The 23,234-nt window shown below is 43.1% G+C and overlaps 1 protein-coding gene across 2 annotated transcripts in view; it reads right to left on the reverse strand.

Annotated features, from left to right (window-relative positions):
- Positions 1 to 390: 390 nt before the first annotated feature.
- Positions 391 to 23,234, reverse strand: part of efhd1 (EF-hand domain family, member D1) — a 33,577-nt gene continuing 10,733 nt past the window's right edge. Inside the window, exons 2-4 of one of the 2 annotated variants that reach the window (XM_046388079.1) lie at positions 22,557 to 22,704; positions 3,327 to 3,461; positions 391 to 2,915 (exon numbers count right to left, since the gene is read on the reverse strand). In XM_046388079.1, coding sequence (XP_046244035.1) covers positions 2,781 to 2,915; positions 3,327 to 3,461; positions 22,557 to 22,704 — 418 coding nt within the window. In that variant the 3' untranslated portion in view covers positions 391 to 2,780. Of the gene's footprint in view, positions 2,916 to 3,326; positions 3,462 to 22,556; positions 22,721 to 23,234 lie in introns of both variants that reach the window. The other variant, XM_046388080.1, reaches the window with a different exon arrangement.

The raw sequence follows: 23,234 nt of genomic DNA on the forward strand, positions 1-23,234 counted from the left end.
TATATATATATATATATACATATATATATATTATATTATATTACATATATTAATTTTATTACCATTACTTTAAAATAAATACAGTACACCTGTCTGTCAACCCCAAATGGACTCATGTCCCTTAGGCTGCCAAACCCTGACATAAACAACGATCGGATGTAAGGACAGAGCAGTTCTGGAAAAGGATATGCCATTATTTTTTTTCAGGTTTGGCATGTAGATGTGGTCCACATACCATAGCTGAATCACTTTTCAGAGGAACATCTGAGAACAAAGCTTATATACAGGATGGGTTCACTGTAGAAAACTATGAGTTCATCAGAGTGCTCCACATTCAGGCAAAAAGTCCCCTTTGTCTGCTGTATATTGAGGAGCCTAGAGACTGGGAGAGTCATTCTGGACACTTCTGATGTATTCAATATTAATTATTATTCAGTGTTGACTTTAAAGATACTACTTACATACACAATGGGCACACACTGTGTATCTCAAATACTGGACACAATAAAAGGGAAATGATTTTACACAGCAACATCATTTAGTATTATTCTATTCAGCCTGTGAAAGTGGGACATGGTTTGCATAGCTTGCAGCTTACTAATTCATAACAGAAAGGCTGCAGTACAAGACCCATGAAGTCTGACAGATCTGGTTATTTACTAATTAGGTGATATCAAGCAATGCATATTGGGGAATGTAGGTTCCAGTGTTGTAGGAGGTGGACAAGTCTTTTATAAATTTGTCTTTTGTTAGTTCCTTCACTTCATGAAAGTACAGTACAAAATCACTGGTGTACCCCTTTCAAACTTACACTATATTTGCTTTGAAACGTCACAAATTAGACTCTACAACAAAACATAATGTCACAGTCTGTAAACCTATCAAAGTGATTCAAAAAGTGCTGACTATTCAAATAACGTAGTGGAGTCATGCTGACAAAAGCAGCCTGATGGAGATGCCTTTCCACCAAGACACCTCGAAAATGAACAGTACCAGCAGGTGAATCAGATGAGTGATCATTATCAGATCATCAGTTAAGATTGCTGTTACTTGTTATGCATGCAGACTTGGAGGACATTGTTATTTATGGCCAATTTTACAGGTAACATAAATTAAAGAAAACTTAGAATCTCTAGAATTTATAATACACTTGCACTGCATGCTCTTACAAACACACTAAAATTCATGACAACTTAACAACAGAACAGACAAACAGAATCATCAGCCAAAGTTGAAAAATCCTGGTAAAACAGGTAAGCATGCTTAAATACAAGCAGTCTGCTTTTGCTGTGGATTATTTAATGGTTAGGGGAAATATGTTTATTAGCTCTCCTTTTTAGATTGAGATGAGAGGACTGCTGTAAATCTCATGTGTGCGAGTCAAGACATGGTTTGCCTCGCTTGGCATAAAGACTGTAAGCAGGAGGAAACCAGTAGCGTGGCTCCATCCAGATCAAAAATGTTATGCTAGCTAACATCATGCTTAAATCAAGCTTACTAAGTAACATGTTGTATCTTGTGTATTGAATCTGCATATAAACAGACATCAAAGTGATAATTTGGGGTTTTAGCCGGAGTCACATGGTCTGTTGTTCACCAAGAAATTTCCAGCTTGTGAGTACAACTAAAAACACAAGCTGTACTGTCTATAGTTTGTGAGGGACTTAAGATACAATATATTAGTGAGCTTTGGAGATGTTGGTAGGCTATCTGTCTTCATGCTAAGTTAGGCCAACACATCCACTGACTGCAGGTCTATATTTAAAACACACTTGAAAATGTTAACGATCCCTTGATTTCACCCTCAGAAAGAAAGTAAAAAAAAAAACCCAAAACAAAACAAAGAGAGAAAGAAAATAATGAAATCCCTGGAAAAGTTCACCATTACGTTTTAGTGGTCATCTGGGATTTGGAGCACATTGCCAAAACCAGTGGAGTGTATGTTTAGTGGATCAAATTATTATCAAAAAAAAAAAAAAAAGCTGGTCCCGACTGTTTCAATTTTCAGGCTACAGATTGTTCATGAAAGCCAATCACAGTGTGACCTGTTTAGTGTTGGATTAGCAACTGAGCTAAGAGTGACAGTCAGTGGTCAAAGGTGGACAAGGCTTACTTTGCCACCAACAAATGTTCCATCCATTCCACCCTATGTGATTTAATACTTCCTAACTATTATAGTTATTCATACTACTATACATACATACATACATACATACTATCTATTGCAATACTATTTCTATCACATTACAGATTGCAGAGTAGATGTTCGCTTAATTACACCCAGTGTTAACTAAGTTAGGGTGACAAGATCATATGACACGAATCCTGACCAAACTGTAACATGAAATAAAAAATGTTTCACAAACAACATATGCATACACTGAATACAGCTTCACTTAGCCTAAACACATTAAAACTCCCTTGAGGTGAAAACGTCTTTTTCTTGCACAAGGGGACACAAGAAAATTCATATCAGTGCACAAATCTATGATATTTCACTATATATCACATATATCTTCTTGTGTAAGTTGTGTTTTTGCATTACTATGTTCTGTGGAACAGCTGCAATAGTTCTGGTATAAATTAAAAAAACAGATGTATTATCTGGTATTTTTAAGTATTTTAGTGAGTATTTACTTGAAAATATCTTGCTATTGTTATTATAAAGTGTCAGATTGAGAGATGTGACATTAATTTAGGTGCAAGTGAAGTGTGAAGCTGTTTCTCAAAATTCATTAACACTGTGCATATCAGGATTGATATGTGCCTCCTTTGGCTGGTCATGAGCAGAAGGTGGACTGCAGCTGCTTGAAGGCGGCTTGTCTCTGCTTTTTTTCCACTTCCTGTCTCTTGCGCTCTTCTTTCTCCTCTCGAATCTCAGCCTCAAACGTGCTGCCCAAAGACACAGCCTGCATCTGGTAACACAAAATGACAGTGTTCCTTTCCATCAATAGAAATCATTCTTAAATCCCAAGTACCCCGCATGGATGCTTTTATTCAGGACCGGCCCTAACCTTGCCTGTTTAACTGAGCAAAAGCTCTAAGTGAATGACTTGAACTTCACAGTTGAATTCATACATCCAAAATGTGTGATTTTTAGCCATTTTGCAAAGTCTGGTACACTAAAATAAAAGTTGTTGTAAGGTCCACAGTTGGCGTGTCCCTTTGTGTCTAGAAATAATCTGATGAGTCAAAATGTGATCATAAATTATTAAAAAGATGACCACTATAAAGTAAAGAAAACATCCAAGTCATCGTGTTTAAGGTGCTAAGGTCTAACTAAATATTGTCACTATGTGAATGTCAGACAAGATAACACAGAGTACCTTGGCTTCAAAGAAGTCTTTGGCCCCCATCACTCCCTCAGTGGAGACATTGATCTCAGAAAGTCTGGCCAGAGCCATCAGACCACTCTCTTCCTGCAGTTCTCCAGCTGCTGCTCTTCGGAAGATCAGCAGGAACTGCAGAAAGAACAATATTAGATGTAAATCAATCACATTTAGTAAGGAACATTACATCTGTCAAGAACAAACTGTATATCCACTCAGTTTGTCCTTCTCCACATTTCGAGATCATCCTTCATTTCCTGTCCACCCATGGACACAGCATAATTTCTCACCTCTATTCTAGTCTACAACACTTGTAAGCAGTGGTGGACTGGTAACCTGCAAATTAAAAAATAATCAATAAAAACAAACATTGCTAATGATCAAAGCAGTTTCTCATATCGGGAGCCATGACTCACATACAAACGGTCAAACATGGAGGAGGGCATCCTTGTCAACTGTGACAAGAGATAAGCAAATACAGAAGATAGAAGAAGCTGCTGGAGCTGTATCAGTAGCCTCAACATATATGCTGACAGCAGCATCTGCCTTTAGCAACAGATGGGGAGTTAGTAGAGAGTGAAACTGTCAGCTACTGATGGTGCTCACTCAATCGCTGCCAAACAGCGTAGCATAAGTTAAATGGCATTGTTTTCACAGTACCTAATTTCAGCTGACTAACATCAACTAACGCTAGTGCTTGCCAAGCCGAGAGTGAAAGATTAGAAACCAAAAGGCCAAAGAATTATAATAAAATTAGAAGCAAAACATATCTAGGATATGAAAATAAACAAGATACAAGATAGGTTTATTTGTCACACACACAATCATACACGGTACAATGTGCAGTGAAATTCTTTTTGTCCCTGATACCACAAAATAGGTAAGTAAAATAGAATGAGTAAAATTAAATATTATAAAATAGAAACCTTATAAAAATAATAACATTAAAAATGTGAAAATGTGCAGTATTTACTGGGGGAAGAAGCTTTTCCTCGTCCTCTAAGTGTTGGTTCTCAGGCAGCGGAAGAGGAGTGAGTGTCCGGGGTGATGGGGCTGTCTGAGGATCTTCTCAGCTCTCGACCTGCATCGTTTGATGTAAATGTCCTGCAGGTCGGGTAACGTTGTTCCGACTGTCCGCTCAGCTGAGCGGACTACCCTCCTAAGGGCCGAGAGGTCCTGCTTTGTGCAGCTGCCCATCCATGTGGTGATGCTCCCACTCAAGTAACCATGTAACCATCCTTGAAAGGAGAGTAACAGTGGTCCAGAGTCCTCTCTCCTCTGGTGGGGCAGTCGATGTGTTGTTTGAACTCCGGTGTCACGATAGGGCTGCATCAGGGTGGTTAGCTTGATAGGTGGATATAGCCTCATGTAGCTCGGTGAGAGCAGTGTCCGTGTTCGCCTGAGGTGGGATGTAAACAGCGCAGATGATGAGTGAAGTAAACTCACAGGGAAGGTAGAAAGGACGGCACTGGATGGTCAAGAGCTCCAGGTCTGGGGAACATGAGTGTTTGAGAGACACAACGTCCCTGTTGTCACACCATGCTGGTTGAACGGCATGGTCTGGAGTCAGGGGGGTCAGCCATGTCTCAGTGAAGCAGATGACATTACAGAGATTCCCCCCTGTGAGATCCCAACATGCCCCCTTTGGTCTGAAGAATGGGGTAGGGGCCACAGCCTTTAGAGCTACTCTCTCTAATGTTGAATAGTCCATGTGCACTGAAGGCAGTCATCCTTCTGGCTTCATTCCTGTTGGCTGATGAGCAGACACAGTGACCAACAGTTCAAAGTTCAGAGTTCATGGAGGCTTTAATGTCTGGGCAGAGATGAGTAATGAGCTAACTAACTCTACTATGATTACTTGACACTTCAACAACACATTTAACACAATTTCAAAAAGAGCATAGCTCAATGAAGGTACCCAAGGAAAGAAAGAGAGAAGAAAGAAGAAGAGGAATGTCAGTGAATTGGCTATGTATTCTAATGTAGCCAGCAGCTTGAGGGAACCACTGAGCAAGCTTAGTGGCTGTATCATGGCGGTCGTAGGCTAATGGGGCCTTGTGGTGACTGTATTCACAAACTATAGGTGGCCAATTCACTGTGCGAGGATCTCACTTTCCTCTGTTCTTGCAGACACGGTACCCTGGCATTTTTACTAGAGTGAGTCAACTCTCAAACCACAGAGATCATTCACATCTCTAATAAATGGCTGCTGGGGCAGACCCAGTGGAAATTCCTTGTTCGGGTACATGTGTTAAGGTTCAAAATACAGTGAGGAGTCTCCCTCATGATACACCAATACAGATGACATACGTGTGTATTGTTTTGCTAAAACCAACATTCAAAACAGACTTCAGTTGCTCATTCTGCCATTCTATGATAATTAAGATTAAGACAGAGCCTAGCTCTAATTTCTAGAAGTCTATGATAATTATAAGGAGGGATTTGTTACCTTCAGTATATTTGGGGTTGGTTCAATCCAACTGACTTGAAGATTGGAACATGAAAAGGTGACCCCCCTTTCCCTGAATTGGTGTTCAATTCAGAGGATGGTTGGTTAAAAATGACAGCAGGTAAGGCACCCTTGAGTGTAACATCTGGTGTTGTTATTCATGGATGGCCAATATACAACGCACTGAAGTGTGTAAAGAGTGGCTTTGTAACCATGGTGACCATCAACAGGTGGATCAGGGTGTGTGTTAGCATCGTGGTTGGTCGGGACAATCTATTCTACATACAGCTGGTGATCAGGAGGTCAACAAACAGAACAATTAAAGGAACAGGGTCTCTGGTGTGGGGAGTTCAGGGAGTGTCCTGGCTCCCGTTGGTCCCTTTTTCCAGCTCACAAAGTAAAACCTTGGCATCAGTTGAAGAGGAAGTCTTGCCCTTTTTCTTCTCTTAGCAAAGTCAGATATGGAGCACTGGGAAACACTTCTCGTGGGAAACACTCCTCCCTGTGCAGGTGGATCCACAGCTTCCTTACTGGCAGACAACAGGTGGTACGCGTGGGCCCCCATAGCTCATCCCCTCTCACCCTCAACACTGGATCTCCCCAAGGCTGCGTGCTGAGTCCCCTGCTGTACACCCTGTATACACATGACTGTGTGTCCACATCAGACAGTAACACCATCATAAAGTTTGCTGACGACACAGCCATCGTGGGGTTAATCTCCCACAACAAGGAGGAGGCCTACAGGAAGGAGGTCACTCACCTGGAGAGCTGGTGCCAGGAGAATAACCTCCTGCTGCCGTCAGCAAAACTAAGGAGCTGATTGTGGACTACAGGAAGAAGCAGCAGAAGGACATCCGTCCACTCTGCATCGGCGGGTCTGAGTTGGAAAGGGTGGACAGTTTTAAATACCTCGGTGTGACCATCACACGGGACCTGTCCTGGTCACTGCACATTAACAGGACTGTTAAGAAGGCCAGGCAGCGTCTCTTCCACCTCAGACGCCTCAGAGACTTCAGGCTCCCCCTCAAGGTGCTCAGGAACTTTTACACCTGCACCACTGAGAGCATCTTGAGTGGGAGCATCACCACATGGATGGGCAGCTGCACAAAGCAGGACCTCTCGGCCCTTAGGAAGGTCGTCCGCTCAGCTGAGCGGACAATCAGAACAACCTTACCCGACCTGCAGGACATTTACACCAAACGATGCAGGTCGAGAGCCGAGAAGATCCTCAGGCAGCCCCATCACCCCGGACACTCACTCTTCTCCCTGTTGCCATCAGGCCGTTGGTTCCGCTGCCTGAGAACCAACACTGAGAGGATGAGGAGAAGCTTCTTCCCCCAGGCCATCCGTCTGCTCAACAGTGAGCGTTTATCTGGACAATCTCACTCCCACCTGCACTACATGCACTAGATGTAAATACCACTCATGTAAATAATGCACATTTTCACTTTTTTTAAATTTAATTTTAATTTTATTATTTTTTTTTTTCTTTAAATTAAAATTTTTTATTTACCTATTTTTTGGTAGCAGGGACACAAAGAATTTCACTGTGTTGCATGGCGAACATTACGTAGTTGTAAAAACTGGTGATGCCAAACATGCAGTGACTGCTCATAATTAAAACTCTTAATCTGTGTTGAAGCTGTGTCAGTGTGTGAAAGCAGAAAGCTAACTCTAGCACCATGTGTTGTGCCTAGCTAAAAGTTATTCTCTGCAGCAGAAAGCTAACTTTAGCACCACGTGTTGTGTCTAGCTAAAAGTTAAATTAGCTGCCAGGCTGTGTGTGTGTGTGTGAGTGTGAGTGAGTGTGTGTGTGTGTGTGTGTAATGTAGGCTATTTGTGTAAAATGTTGAAGATTGAATAGTCTAACAGTCTAACACATCTAATATTGTTTTAAGCAATGTTGGTGTATTTTGTTGTACAGTGAACCCTCGCTATATCGCGCTTCACTTATAGCGGCTTCGCGTTTTTTTTTTTTTACAGTGCTTATATTTTCCGCGCTTTTTTTTTTACAGTGCATTGTGCTCTGAATCCTAATTGGCTTCTGGGCTTTACTGTATAGAAGTGAAAAAGTTGATATTGTTGATATTGACAACTACCCATAACGATGTTCTTCTCTCGGGGAAAGACTCCTGCGCAGCCTTCAGTGGAAAAAGACGCTACAGCGCAGCGGAGTCAGGACGAAGAGGCACAGCTGGACGGACTGTGAAATACGCGTGTGCGAGAATAAATCCTGTTTTATATCATAGTTTTTGTTAAAAAAAAAACGTTAATATTTGTATTTCTTAAACACATTTTAGGCCTGAAAACAAGTTTTGATGTTTTGTTTCATTCTATAGTACAATATTGCATTGTAAAATAATAGTAAAAATAAAGATATCTACTTCGCGGATTTCACTTATCGCGGGTTATTTTTGGAACGCAACCCCCGCGATAAACGAGGGTTCACTGTACTTTGATAATTCTGACAGAGGTTTAAACTTCATAACAGGTGTCCTGTAAAATATTTTTTGTGTGTGTTTTCAGGTTGCTGCAACGAACATGACTTGGCACTGTGAGTTATGTTCAGCTTTTTTTTCTTTTTTTTTTTTTTTTTTACCACTGGAACAATTTTCACAAATTAGCCGACTCCCATGCGTCCATGATGATTGCATGTGCACATTTCAGACACTCAGTGCACTGAGTACTGATCTGTCAAGATATCATACTCAAAAACAAAACAGCAGTGCAAGGGAAAATCAGGAACTTGTGACTTTCAAGTGTCCTTTATGCATATTTGAGCAACCATTTTCAGAGTCTGTACTCCTCAGTCACATAAGATCACATTTAAAAAAGCATGAGACAGTGGTATGCCCATACAGAAGTTGTGACTATAGCACAAATGTATACTCTTCATTTAACTCCCATAAAAGTAGAGTGCACCAAGGGAGTCTCGCATCAGACTTTTCTAGAGACACTGTCTATGAGTATACTCAGAATCTCCATGCTACCAGCTCTAATGTCACTATTGATTCGGATGAAGAGCATCCAGTTCAGAGCACACAAATGCAGGATGATGAGCAGTGTGATACTTCAAAACTGAAAAATCAGCTCAAACTTAATGCAGCTTCTTTATTTCTAAGGATACAGCTCTAAAAATGTATGAGATAAATATTTTTTTCAGATTTTTTTTCACAGCTCTTTCAGTCAACCTCTGTTCTTTCCAAAAATACTAAATATTATATTTTTTCTTTGTTTTTTAATATTTTTATTGGCCCTTTCATTATTTCAGGATGATAGGGATGAGCCAGACCTGGGGGATGCATCAGTGGTCCTCCTTACAACCGTGAGTGACTGATGCCTTTCTGGTAATGTTCAGTCTGATTTATGCTCTACAGCTCGCCTATCCGAAGGGACTGATTATTGTTCAACTGTTAATGTTCAAGTTGCTGCTCTCAGAATCAGAATCAGAAATACTGTATTTATCCCTGAAGGGAAATTCTTAGAACAGTACAGTATTCAACTGGTTTTCAGCCAAATGGCACAAAGTTGTTAATGTAATTTACATTTTAATGTTGTTGAACTGATATGCTAAGTGTTTACACTGTGACATTTTGTTTTTACAAGGTGTAGTTTGGGGAAAGAATCTGGCCTCAAAGTTTCAGGCTGTTTTACTGAAGTAAAGCAATTACTTCTAAACTCAAAGGGTAATGTTGTATTAACAGTTTCCTGATTTTGAATATTTTCCACTACTACTTTTAAGTCAAGAGTACTTAGTCAAGAGATCAGTGCACATGCGTCGATACGTGTGCAGCCTGTTACAGACACTCCCGATCTTTCTCACTGTTTTTCTACTATTTTATTATTATTCGCGACTCCTTTACTTTCTTTTTTACTCTGGACTACACTGTCTTCTATCTACCACACACCAGGAAAGTTGTGGGTCATTTTGGTGTTTTTGTTCGTCGCTGAACTACACTTTTCGGAGCGGCGATGCAACTCCTCGCTGCCCACATTGTTTACACTCGGGATCAGCTGATGGACCTGAAGCCGGCCACCGCTCCAGGGAAAACACCGAGAGAAATCCCTGCTGAATGCTGGATTAAAACTCACAGGGGATGCAGGGGAAATAAAAAGTTACGGAGGAAGAGGGAAGCTTTGAAACAGCGGAGGCTTATGACTAAAAAGTTTAAGCCGTGTCTCCCCTCTATCGTCATGGGAAATGTGAGGTCACTCGGGAATAAGATGGACGAACTGACGGCACTGTCGCAGAGTCAGAGGGAATACCGGGAGTGCAGTTTGATGTGCTTTACAGAGACATGGCTGCACCAGGACATACCCGATGAAAATGTGACAGTAACGGGCTTCCATACGGTCCGTGCGGACAGAGACTGCTCTACCAGCGGTAAGCACAAAGGGGGGGGGGGGGGGGGGGGCTTGCCGTGCTCGTCAACAACCGGTGGTGTAATCCAGCTCACATCACGGTGAAGGAGCGCATCTGCAGCCCGGATGTGGAACTGTGTGCCGTTGGACTACGTCCATATTACTTGCCCAGGGAGTTCTCACATGTTGTCATGGTAACTGTTTATGTCACCCCCTCTGCAAACCCCAGCAGGACATGTGACACTATTCACTCTGCAATAGCCCGGATACAGACTCAGCACCCGAGTGCATTCATTGCAATCTCGGGTGATTTCAACCACACTAACCTGGACAAAACACTCCCCACTTTCACTCAGGTTGTGAACTGTCCTACCAGAGAGGGAAGAACAATAGATCTGCTGTATGCTAATGCGAAGGATTGTTACGGCTCTTCCCCCTCCCCCCACTAGGCAGGTCAGATCACAACCTGATCCACCTCTCCCCCTGCTATGTGCCTCTCGTAAAGCGTCTGCCTGCAACTTCAAGGACTGTGAGGAGATGGACAGACGAGGCCAATGAGACACTCCAGGGCTGTTTTGAGGTGACAGACTGGCAGGCACTCTGTGAGCCCCACGGCCAGGACATTGATGGGCTCACTGAGTGCATCACTGCCTACATAAACTTCTGTGTGGACACCATTGTCCCAACCAAAACTGTAAAGTGTTACCCCAACAACAAGCCGTGGGTAACCAAGGACATCAAAGCCATCCTCAACAACAAGAAGAGGGCTTTCAGAGCAGGCAATAGGGAGGAGGTGAGAGCCATCTTTCTGTCAGCTCTCCTGCGTTGGGTAACGTATTGCGTATTGCGTCACTTCCTCTTCTCGCACTACTCATTCACTTGCTAGCGTTTGGTGTTTGGTGGTATTGGTGTACTTGAGTCGACATATTTTGTGTTAGCTTTTACTGTGGTTGGTTCTTACATATAAGTACACAAGCACTTTAGGAAAAGTTTATTAACCGCACGATCATCTAGATTCTTTCCTTTTCCGATCCCCGTCCTGTTTGTCGTTGAGCTTAGCTTAGTGCTAACATGGCTTCTTCCACTCACTCTCCCTCTGCCTCTCCCGTCTTCTGTAAGGTGTGTGAAATGTTTAGCTATTCCTCTGCCTCCTTTAGTGAGAGTGAGATGTGTAGAAAGTGTAGTTTATTCACAGCTTTGGAGGCGAGGCTAAGTGAGTTAGAGGCCCGGCTTCGTACTGTAGATCACAGTCCATTAGTCCCGACAGCTAGCCAGCAGCAGTTAGCCTGTGCGGACCGGCCTATTTTAGCTACTTTAGCTGATGTCAGCTGCCCCCCGGCAGCCCCCGAGCAGCCGGGAAGTCAGGGAGGTTGGGTGGCGGTTCGAAAGAAGCGTAGTCCAAAACAAAGGCCCGTGGTTCACCACCAACCGCTTCATGTATCTAACCGCTTTTCCCCACTCAGCGACACACCCGCTGAGAAACCGACCCTGGTTATTGGCGATTCTATTTTGCGATATGTGAAGCCGACACCAGCAACCATAGTCAAATGCATCCCGGGGGACTGAGCGGGCGACATAGAGGGCAATTTAAAGCTGCTGGCGAGAGATAAGAGTAAATATGGTAAGATTATAATTCACGTCGGCGCTAATGACACTCGACTACGCCAGTCGGAGGTCACCAAAGTCAATATTGAGTCGGTGTGTAATTTGGCAAAAACCATGTCGGACTCCGTAGCATTCTCTGGTCCCCTCCCGAATCTGACCAGTGATGATATGTTTAGCCGCATGTCATCGCTCCGTCGCTGGCTGTCACGGTGGTGTCCAGAAAACAACGTGGCCTTTATAGATAACTGGGAGACTTTCTGGGGAAAACCTGGCCTCATTAGCAGAGACGGCGTTCATCCCACTTGGGGTGGTGCGGCTCTTATTTCTACCAATATGGCCAAGTTTATTAGACAACCAACACCCTGACAACCCAGGGTCGAGGCCAGGAAGCAGAGTCGCTGTCTTACACACTTCTCTGCTGCTTCTGTAGGACTGCCGCCCTCCGTTAAAATTAGAATAAATAAAAATATAAATTCACACAGTAATACTAAGATTAATAATCCCATAGAAATAGTGTCAGTGCCTCGTCCTCCCATAGTCCAACCAGCACAAAATTTAAGAAGTGTTAATCATAATAACCTCATAAAAATACAAACTAGCAAATATTTAGAGCCAAAAAATAGGACAGTCAGATGTGGATTATTAAATATACGATCCCTCCACTCTAAATCCCTCCTAGTCAGTGATCTAGTTATTGATCATCAGTCTGATATATTCTGCCTCACTGAGACTTGGTTACGGGATGAAGAATATGTTAGTTTAAATGAATCAACTCCATCTGGTTATATTAACTATCATGTTCCTCGAGGCACAGGCCGAGGAGGAGGAGTGGCAGCAATCTACCACTCCAGTCTTCAGATTAACCCCAAACCTAAATCCATCTATAGCTCATTTGAGAGTCTCACTCTCAGTCTGTCTCACCAAAACTGGAAGTCAGAAAAGCCAGTTTTATTAGTTGTTGTGTATCGCCCACCTGCTGCTGCTTACTCAGAGTTCCTGTCTGAGTTTTCTGACTTCTTATCTAGTTTAGTGCTCAGTACAGATAAAGTCATTATAGTAGGTGACTTCAACATTCATATGGATGTTGACTCTGACAGTCTTAAAACAGCCTTTAGTTCACTCTTAGATTCAATAGGTTTCCTTCAGATAGTGAATGAACCAACACACTGCCACAATCACACACTCGATCTGGTTCTCACCTATGGCCTAGAAACTAAGAACCTGTCAGTTGCCCCTCAAAACCCCCTCCTTTCAGACCATTCGCTTGTAGTTTTTGAACTAACTTTAGAAGACTTTACAGCACACAACAAAAAGGTCTATTACAGCAGATGCCTCTCTGAAGATAGTGTAGACAGATTTAGGGATGCAATCCCATCACAGCTCCCCTCAGCTCCATGTACCAGTACAACAGACCGTACTGATTTAAATGTTACTCCTGCAGTAATTGATTCCTTTGTCAACAACACTGCAGCCACGTTGCACACAGTTTTAGATATGGTTGCCCCACTGAGAAAGAAGGTTAGAAATCATAGGAGGCTAGCTCCTTGGTATAATTCAAATTTAAGAACACTTAAACAAACATCAAGACGGATGGAGAGGAAGTGGTACTCCTCCAAATCAGCTGAATCCCAGAGGGCCTGGAAAGACAGTCTATTGACATACAAAAAGGCCCTTCGTGAAGCCAGAACTGCCTATTATTCAACATTAATAGAGAAAAACAAGAACAACCCACGTTTTCTCTTTAACACTGTAGCCAGGCTGACCAAGAGTCACAGCTCTGTTGAACCTTGTATTCCTGCAGCTCTTAGCAGTGAAGACTTCATGAGTTTCTTCACCAATAAAATCAATAACATTAGAGAAATAATCAATAAAGATCTTCCCAGAATAGCCAATATAGTGCCATCTCTAGTAATCTCTTTTAATCCTACTCCATCTCTGGACAGGTTCCTGCCCATAGACCTCCCCGAGCTGACCTCCAGCATTAACAAATCTAACCCAACTACATGTCTCTTAGACCCCATCCCAACTAAGCTCCTCAAGGACGTCTTTCCCTTGATTGGCGTTTCCCTCTTAGATCAGATAAACTTATCCTTAACAACAGGTTATGTACCACAGGCGTTTAAAACCGCTGTTATTAGACCTTTACTTAAAAAACCTTCACTTGACCCAGACATCTTAGCAAACTATAGGCCGATATCCAACCTCCCGTTCTTATCTAAAATACTCGAAACAGTGGTTGCAAATCAGTTGATTGATCACCTACACAGGTACAGTCTCTTTGAGATGTTTCAGTCTGGTTTTAGAGCCCATCACAGCACAGAAACAGCACTGGTTAAAGTCACAAATGACCTCCTCATGGCATCAGACCGCGGGCTTGTCTCCATACTTGTTTTGCTAGATCTCAGTGCTGCTTTCGACACTGTAGATCACAGCATTTTATTACACAGATTAGAACATGAGACTAGGATCACAGGGACTGCGCTATGCTGGTTCAAATCATATTTAACAGATAGATTTCACTTTGCTCAAGTTAATAATGTTTCCTCTTCATATATAAGGGTTAGCCTCGGTGTTCCACAAGGTTCAGTGCTTGGGCCGATCCTGTTCACCTTATACATGCTCCCTCTAGGAAATATTATTCAGAAACATGGCATAAACTTTCATTGTTATGCTGATGACACTCAGCTGTACTTATCCTTAAAGCCTGAAGAAACAGAGCCGTTAGCCAGACTCCAGGCATGTCTTAAGGACATAAAGGACTGGATGACCTCCAATTTTTTATTATTAAACTCAGACAAAACTGAGATCATTGTTCTAGGCCCCAAACACCTTAGAAATAGAATAGCTGACAATATTCTCTCTCTGGACGGCATTACTTTGGCCTCCAGTACGACTGCAAGGAACCTCGGCGTTATCTTTGATCAAGATGTGTCATTTATTCATCACATTAAACAGACCTCTAAGACCGCCTTCTTTCACCTCCGTAATATCGCTAAGATTAGGAGTGTCCTCTCTCAGAGTGATGCTGAAAAACTTGTTCATGCTTTTGTTACTTCTAGGCTGGACTACTGCAACTCACTATTGTCAGGATGTCCAAATTATTCTATTAATAACCTGCAGCTGATCCAAAATGCAGCAGCTAGAGTTTTAACAGGAATCAGTAAAAGGGATCATATCTCCCCCATCTTAGCTTCTCTTCACTGGCTTCCGGTAAAATTCAGAATAGACTTTAAAATTCTCCTACTTACATATAAGGCCCTAAATGGACTCGCCCCATCATACCTGCAGGATCTAATAGTCCCATATATTCCCAATAGAACACTCAGATCACAGAGTGCAGGTTTACTTACAGTTCCCAGAATTTATAAAAGTAGAACGGGAGGACGAGCCTTTAGCTATCAGGCACCCCTGCTGTGGCACCAGTTGCCAATCTGGGTTCGACAGGCAGACACCACCTCCACTTTTAAGACTAAACTTAAAACCTTTCTGTTTAGTAAAGCATATAGTTAGCACCAAATAAAGTGTGTAGGGCTGGTAGGCATAGTTTCACCCACCTCATGATATATAGCCACAGGTAGAATAGGTCTGACTAACTGTTAATCTTTAAATCTCTATCATAGCTAAGCTGCTATAGGCCTATGCTGCCGGGGGACACAAACATGATCCACCAAGCAGTTTCCCCTCCTCCTTCTCCTCTTCTATCCTCTCCCCTCGTCAGATTAACATGCAGTTCATTATTTTATGTCACTAACTGTGTGTCCAGTGCTCCTCGTAGTCTTGTGTCTCTCCCTCCCTTTCTCTCTCTCTATCTCTGTATCTTTCTGCAGGTATCTCTCCATCCAGATCTTCAAGTTGAACTGTAGCCGGCTCTATGACCAACCCAATGTGTATTGTTGACATCTGCCTGTCATTCCTCTATGTACCGACTATGGGCGGGGTGGTTCTCCCTACGGGCCGAAATCGAACTGATAGGATAGTGATTCTCAACATCACATAAAAAAAAAAAAAAGAATACATGAATGTTACAGCAGTTCATTATAATTTTCAATACTATAAATTTCCTATAACTTGAAATGTGAAATGTTAAAATCATATTGAGGTGGTAGCAAAAAGTGAAACTAAACAGTTGAGATTTTGTTTTGCTTATCTTTTTAGTAATGTCATTTCTCATGTTGCAAATTGCTTTCCTGCCTGTACAACATCCATTGCACGTCTGCCCGTCCTGGGTGAGGGATCCCTCCTCTGTTGCTCACCCTGAGGTTTCTTCCATTTTTTCCTGTTAAAGGTTTTTCTGGGAGTTTTTCCTTAGTCGATGTGAGGGTCGAAGGGCAGAGGATGTTGCTGATGTTATGTTAAGCCCTTTGAGACAAACTGCTTGTAAAAATGGGCTATACAAATAAAGTTGACTTGACTTGACTTGACTATTCAGCGCACCCTGAGAACAAAGATCAGGGAGGCAAAGGAGAGGTACCGGAGGAAGCTGGAGTGGAAACTCCAGCAGAACAACATGAGAGAGGTGTGGAGTGGCATGAGGACCATCACAGGTTACGGACCAAACAGCGGAGGAGTTGATGGCAGTGTGGAACGGGCGAATGAGCTGAATCAGTTTTTTAACAGATTCGACACAGGGACCCCAATTCACACTTCAAACGACTCCTCAGCAGTACGGTTGCAGCAACCAGCCACTCCAGCCTCTCTCCCTCCACCCACATTCCATCTCGTTGGCCTCGCTCACACCTCGTCCCCAGAAGCCTGGGTGGACCACTCTCACCTGGGTACCACAAGCACTCCTCCCCCACCCATCACCCCAACGATGACCTTCACAGCTGACCAGGTGAGAAGACAGCTGCAGAGACTCCGTGCAGGCAAAGCTGCAGGCCCAGATGGTGTGAGCCCCAGGGTCCTGAAAGCCTGTGCCCCCCAGCTAAGCGGAGTACTCCATCATGTCTTCAACCTGAGTCTGAGTCTTCAGAGGGTCCCCTGTGCCTCATTCCTGTCCCGAAGACGCCGCGTCCCAGCGACCCCAAGGACTACAGGCCTGTGGCTCTGACGTCACACATCATGAAGACCCTGGAAAGACTCGTCCTGGAACAGCTCCGGCCCATGGTCCAACCACTTCAGGATCCCCTTCAGTTCGCCTACCAGCCCCGCCTTGGAGTGGACGATGCCATCATCTACCTGCTGAACAGAGTCTACACTCACCTGGACAAGCCGGCAAGCACTGTGAGAATCACGTTCTTCGATTTCTCGAGTGCGTTTGACACCATCAGGCCGGCTCTGCTGGCTGAGAAGCTGACAGCGATGCAGGTGGATGCCCCACTGGTGTCCTGGATCGCAGACTATCTGACGGGCAGACCGCAGTATGTACGCCTGAAGTGCTGCCTGTCAGATGAAGTGATCAGCAACACCGGGGCTCCACAGGGGACTGTCCTCTCTCCCTTCCTCTTCACGATCTACAGCACAGACTTTACGCACTGCACAGAGTGCTGCCATCTTCAGAAATTTTCTGATGACTCTGCAGTGGTTGGGTGTATTACTGGGGGGGGATGAGAGAGAGTACAGGACGGTAGTGGACAACTTTGTCACATGGAGCGGGAAAAACCACCTACAGCTCAATGTGACAAAGACCAAGGAACTGGTGGTGGACCTGAGGAGGACTAAGGCTCCAGTGACCCCTATCAACATCAAAGGGGACACTGTGGAGGTGGTGGAGGAGTACAAATACCTGGGGGTGTACTTAGACCACAACCTGGACTGGTGCAAGAACGTGGACATGGTCTACAGAAAGGGCCAGAGCCGCCTCTACTTTCTGAGGCGACTGAGGTCCTTCAACATCTGCAGGACGATGCTGAGGATGTTCTACGAGTCGGTGGTGTCCAGTGCCATCACATATGCTGTTGCCTGCTGGGGCAGCTGCCTGAGGGTGAGGGACACTAACAGACTCAATAGAATGATCAAGAAGGCCAGCCATGTTGTGGGAGAGGAACTGGACTCTCTGACAGTGGTGTCTGAGAGGAGGATGTTGTCCAAAATAAGAACTATACTGGACTTTCCCTCTCACCCTCTCCACAATGTGCTGATTGGCTACAGGAGCTCGTTCAGCAACAGACTCATACTGCCACGATGCACCACAGAGCGACACAGGAAATCATTCCTGCCTGTCGCCATCAAACTGTTAAACTCAGCACTGTGACGGACACACTCACTTGTATATACAATGTACATATGGGCTCTTTTACACATGTACATACCTGTATTTTTAAATTTTTCTTAAAAATTTGAATACAGTTTTTTGTAAATACCTGTACTTGAGATTTTAGTTTTTTGTTTATCCTATTTTTATACTCTGCACTTTTCTCCTTTCTTGGTCGGGAATACTGCATGTGCAATGTCTGTAAAAACAAGAATTTCCCTCCAGGGATTAATAAAGGAATTTGATTGACTGATTCTGATTCTGATTCTGATTCTGATTGATATGTTTAAGGCAATCAGTTGCCACAAATATTGTAAGTGTGAAGGTAAATGATTTTGAGTTTAATCAAATCAATGTTTTTGAGTCATGTGTAATCAGAAGATTGAAAGAACAAACTAATAAATGTTAAATTCATTGAACATGAAATCCTGAGTTTTCATACTTGAAATTATTAAGTTATCTTAAGTTATTGCAATGAGAAAGATGAATGAATTATTTGAGTACCATTTACTGACTATTTTTGAGTTGGCCTAATCAGTAATTCAATTTATGAGTAATTTAAAAGTATCTAATATCAACACCAAATATTTAAGCTCTGATATACTGAAATGTTTGAGTTTGGCAACTGATTGCCTCACTTTTTTTGAGTTCTACTACCTTATTTGGGTTTACAGTGTGTGCCTATGGTGGACCAGTGGAGGAGTGTACTGGTCAAGAATGAACAATCTGGATCATCAATAACATTGTCCTCAGTCTCTGAAAGATCCTCTGTCTCTGAAATCTCTTCCTCTGCATCACTATCCCAGTTCAACATCAGTGCCACAGTTTCTTCAACTGTAAAACTTCTGGAACTCATTTTTGGTGTGTTTGTCAAAGAGATGACATGAGAACAGTGACAAGCACAAGGGTGAGAAAGTTACTCCTCCACTCACACCTGGGCCTCTGTTTCAAAATACAAATAATTTGGCAATCTAAACAAAGTACATCAAAGAGATCAATGAGTGTTTAATTTGGATCTAAACAGCTATTTACCCACATTAAAGTGTCCGGGTCAAAATGACCCGCAACATCATCTTCGTATACAAACTCTGCACAGACATTTTACTACACATCAAAGAGTCCAGATTTTACACACCAGTTCATGACCCAAGATGAGGAAAAGTCACAAAATTGTAGGAAGAAAAAGAAAGGATAACCAGTACTTTGGTCAACATGAAAACTGAAATGGGTCAAATTGACCCGTAACATAATACAAGGGTTAAACGTTCGCCGCGTTGTCCTCAGCGGGGTGCTGGCGGTCTGTTGTTTCGTTCCTTTGGTGATGTGCGTCCCTCGACGGCAGCGGGGAAAATCACAGATGAAGAAAAAAACTACTAACTGTTTCGTCCTTAAACAAAGTTGGCGCACCGCAGTCTGTTTCTCAGCGTGACCTGGGATTTGAAATGACGATACCCAAACGTTTGAAAAATTGCTCCCTTTCGGCGACCAAGTTGCAGAAAACTTGGTCGCAGTTCTCCACTGTCCTTGTGCACAGGAAAAAGTGTGTTTGAATGTTGCTCCCTTTAGGCAGCTCGACACCTCGGATAGTCTAATAGCTCTCATTTTCGGCGACCTGTGGTAACGCTCCTTCACATACTTGGGGTGAAGCAGCCTGCCACTGAAGGAGCTGCCCAGTTTGTTTTGCTGACTCACCTGCCCAGTCCATTCCCTGGATGTTTACTGGTGTTCGGGGTGAGTTTCCATGCCTGTGGAAATCCACCACCAGCTACTTTGATTTCCCTGCATTGATCTGGAGGGGACTACACTGGCACCAATCCACAAAGTCCTGGAACAGCTTTGTGTATTGTGCACCATTTTCCTGAGTTATGAGGCCAACAATCAGAGTCATCAGAGAACGTCTGCTGGTGACCATTGTTTCTGAAGTCCGCAATGCAGAGGGTGAAAAGGAATGGAGCCAGGACCGTTCACTGCAAGGTCCCTGTCAGCAGATCATCACGTCAGACACACAGTTCCATACCCTTATACTGTGAGCGGTTCGTGAGGTAGTCCAGTAGCGATATTGTAAGGTGCTGGTCCACTCCTGAATGCTCCAACTTGTCCCTCAGCGGCACAGGCTGTATGGTGTTCAAAATTAAAGAACATGATTCTCACAGTGAGAGAGGGCCCAGAGCCCCATCCACCCTAGTGCCAGGCTGGTCGGTAAACTGGAGTGGGTCCTACGATGGGCTCACCAGAGGGCGAAAGTGAACGAGGACCAGCTGTAGCTGTTGAGGTCCCTAGGGTGCAGGCGTCTTCAGCACAGGTACCACACAGAATGTTTTCCACGGCTGTGGCACTCTTCCCAGCTTCAGGCTCATTGTGAAAATACACTCCATTACCCTGCACAGCTGGTCTGCGCAGGACTTGAGGAGCCTGGAGCTGATGCTGTCTGGAGCTGCAGCCTTCCTCGCCTTTATTCTCCTAAGCTCGGCTCTCAACTGGTCTGTGATGAAAGACATGTTGGAGCAGGGGGGTTGTGTGCTAGAGAGAGAGTGGGGTTATGATAGACAAAACAGACGGGGGTGGTTGTGAGCTAAAAGTTGTGAAGAGGGGGCTGGGGTTGGGGGTGTGGGTGGGACAGTGCACTGGGAGAACACTGATGGGGGGTTGCAGCAGAGATGGCTGGGTAGGGGGAGGGGAAGATGACTGTGCAAACCTGTTAAAAAATAGGTTTAAATCATTCACCCACTTCAGGTCCCCAGCAGCCCAGGAGTCAGTATCCTGGTTTCCTCCTCATCAACTCTCGGCGAACATCAGGTTTCTCCTGGGGCAGCAACGCTTTGTTACAGAGTCCTAAAACCGGATCCCCACTGTAAATAATCAAGCCGTGGCTGCACGACACGGACTCAAAAAGCAACGGAACTTTGATCTCCACCGTGCGAGAAGAAGGTTAATGTTACAAAAAAAGTTGTAAATATACGAGAGATATATGTAATGAGAGAAATGTAAGAGTACTATAAAAGTACTTCAAGGAGGTAGATAAGGTAGACAAGAAAAGAAGAGTAGGAGCTGCTGTAACAGGCAGCCACTCACATTGTGTTATCTTCCAAAACAGGAACAGGAAAAACAGGAATTGAGAGGCTAGCAATGATCAAAACATCATGAAACTTGGTACACTTACTGTCTGATATTGGATTTTCTATTTGGTGTAGCAAAATGACTCCATAGCATCTAGAGACAATTTTGATTGTATAAGGTGCCATATAAATAAATAAATAGCACCCCCTACATAACTTCTATAACATAGCCCTGGCTGTACATTTCACCTAGATGAATGAAATTTGGTAGGGACGTGAAACTCTCTGAAACTTAAAAAAAAAAAAAAAAGTCTCTTGGTGCCATGACGTAAAACCAGCAGGAAGCCATTTTGAATTACTGTTTTATGGTTTTTGGGTCTTTTACAGGGGTCATATTTTAACAAACTTGTCCCAGGGGATTAATCCCATCGACTTCAGACTTGGTGAGCTTATAGAAAAGAAGCTGACAATGAAAAATTATCAAACGTTTTTGCAAAACTTGAAAGCTATGGTCATAGGCGTGGCAAAATTGGATATTTGGCCACAAAACAAGAAACTGCTGTAACTCAAGTGTGTCTCATCCAATCTTTATCAAATTTCACATGGTGGATAAGAGTTTAGACCTGAAGAGACCTACATGCAAATATTCAGTTATTCTCATACGAAAAACAGGAAATTGCATGTTTTTGTTGTATTTGTTGTATTTTGTTGTTTTTTGCTAATAGCACGCTTTTCCTCAGGTTGACCACATACACCTCAAATAGAGTCAGGTAAGCTTTAAGAACTTAAGAATGAGTGTTCATGGCAATGTGTTCCCGTGAATGCATGGCGAATTTCCAAGCGTCGCCATGAAACAGGAAGTTGTTGTAACTCCATTGTCCAATTCGCACCAAACTTCAGGTATTGTATAAGAGTGGCAATCTGGAGACACTGACATGCTAATATTTAGAAATACTCACTGTGCCACCTGCTAGCAACAGGTCGCAACTGCCTCCAGCCCCAACTTGCTCAGGCATGCAAGGGCCTGTTCAATGCTGCTTGACATCTAAAAAAACATCAATAAACTGGTGGACAATCTCTACCCCTTCTGTCTACTGATAATTGCACATGCGCTTCAGTTGTGTAAATGTTCTGATTGCGGTCCAACCCTTCATGATTAATTTTGGTGTTCTTAAGCCACTGGTTTAAGCTTGTAAATGCTAATGTTGTCACTAACAACTCTGCTACTGCTGCATCCATGCTGTAGATAATGTGTTCAATTCTTTCTGTTCTAGAATTGAGCAGTATTCATCACACCCTCCTCACACTGCTGCACACATATTTGAACTTTACTTGTTACATAAAAGTCTCAAACGAGTCACAATTATCATAAAGTTTCCTACATACGGTGGGGCTGCCTATGTGGGTATATGATGTGAATGACTGTCTTTACACCTATTCTTCTTCTTCTGTCTTCACCTATTAAGTACTATTGTTGAAAATGAATATTAAAATATCTTGACATGCATTACATCACTACACGTCACAGGACACACCACTACCTAGTGAAGTCACACTCTCACCTCCCTGAAGCTCAGTTTGCCATCAAAGTCTTCATCCACCTCTTTGATCATGTTCTTGAGGCCCAGGTGGGTCTGTGGAGCTCCCAGCTTCTCCATCATCAGCTTCAGTTCCATCAGGTCGATGAAACCATCTTTACCAGTGTCATACCTGCAAATCACAAAACCTACACAGCCTTAGGTTCAACTGGGCAGGGGGCATGATGGCAGTCCACACAATACAGCATCAACTCAATCAGTGAATCTTTTCCTGTTTTGTGACAGTAACAAAACTCCACTTACATAATCTTATAATATGCATAGGTAGTGTTTGAACATTTTTGAGACTGGTATCAATAGGATATGTGAAAAATTTTCAACATGCCCAAAAAAAGTGATGGTACTCAAACTACTTTTGAACTTTCATATGCTGGTGGATTTTGCAGAGTTAGAAGCATATATTGACACTAAGAGTTGCTGCATAAGGTTACGAGTTCTGCAAATTTCCAATAATAAATCAAAAACATACAAAAATGGTATCAGTATCCTTATTGCTAGTCACATCACAATGAAATCAAATAAATTCACACAAGCCAGAACAGGACTTTGTTATCGAATACATTTATACAACGAAAAAAATCCTATTGGTGATTCAACCTGGAAGTACGATGTGATGATGTGAACAACCCCTAAAAAACAGCC

This window comes from Scatophagus argus, chromosome 5 (assembly GCF_020382885.2).
Source record: "Scatophagus argus isolate fScaArg1 chromosome 5, fScaArg1.pri, whole genome shotgun sequence".
NCBI lineage: Eukaryota > Metazoa > Chordata > Actinopteri > Scatophagidae > Scatophagus > Scatophagus argus.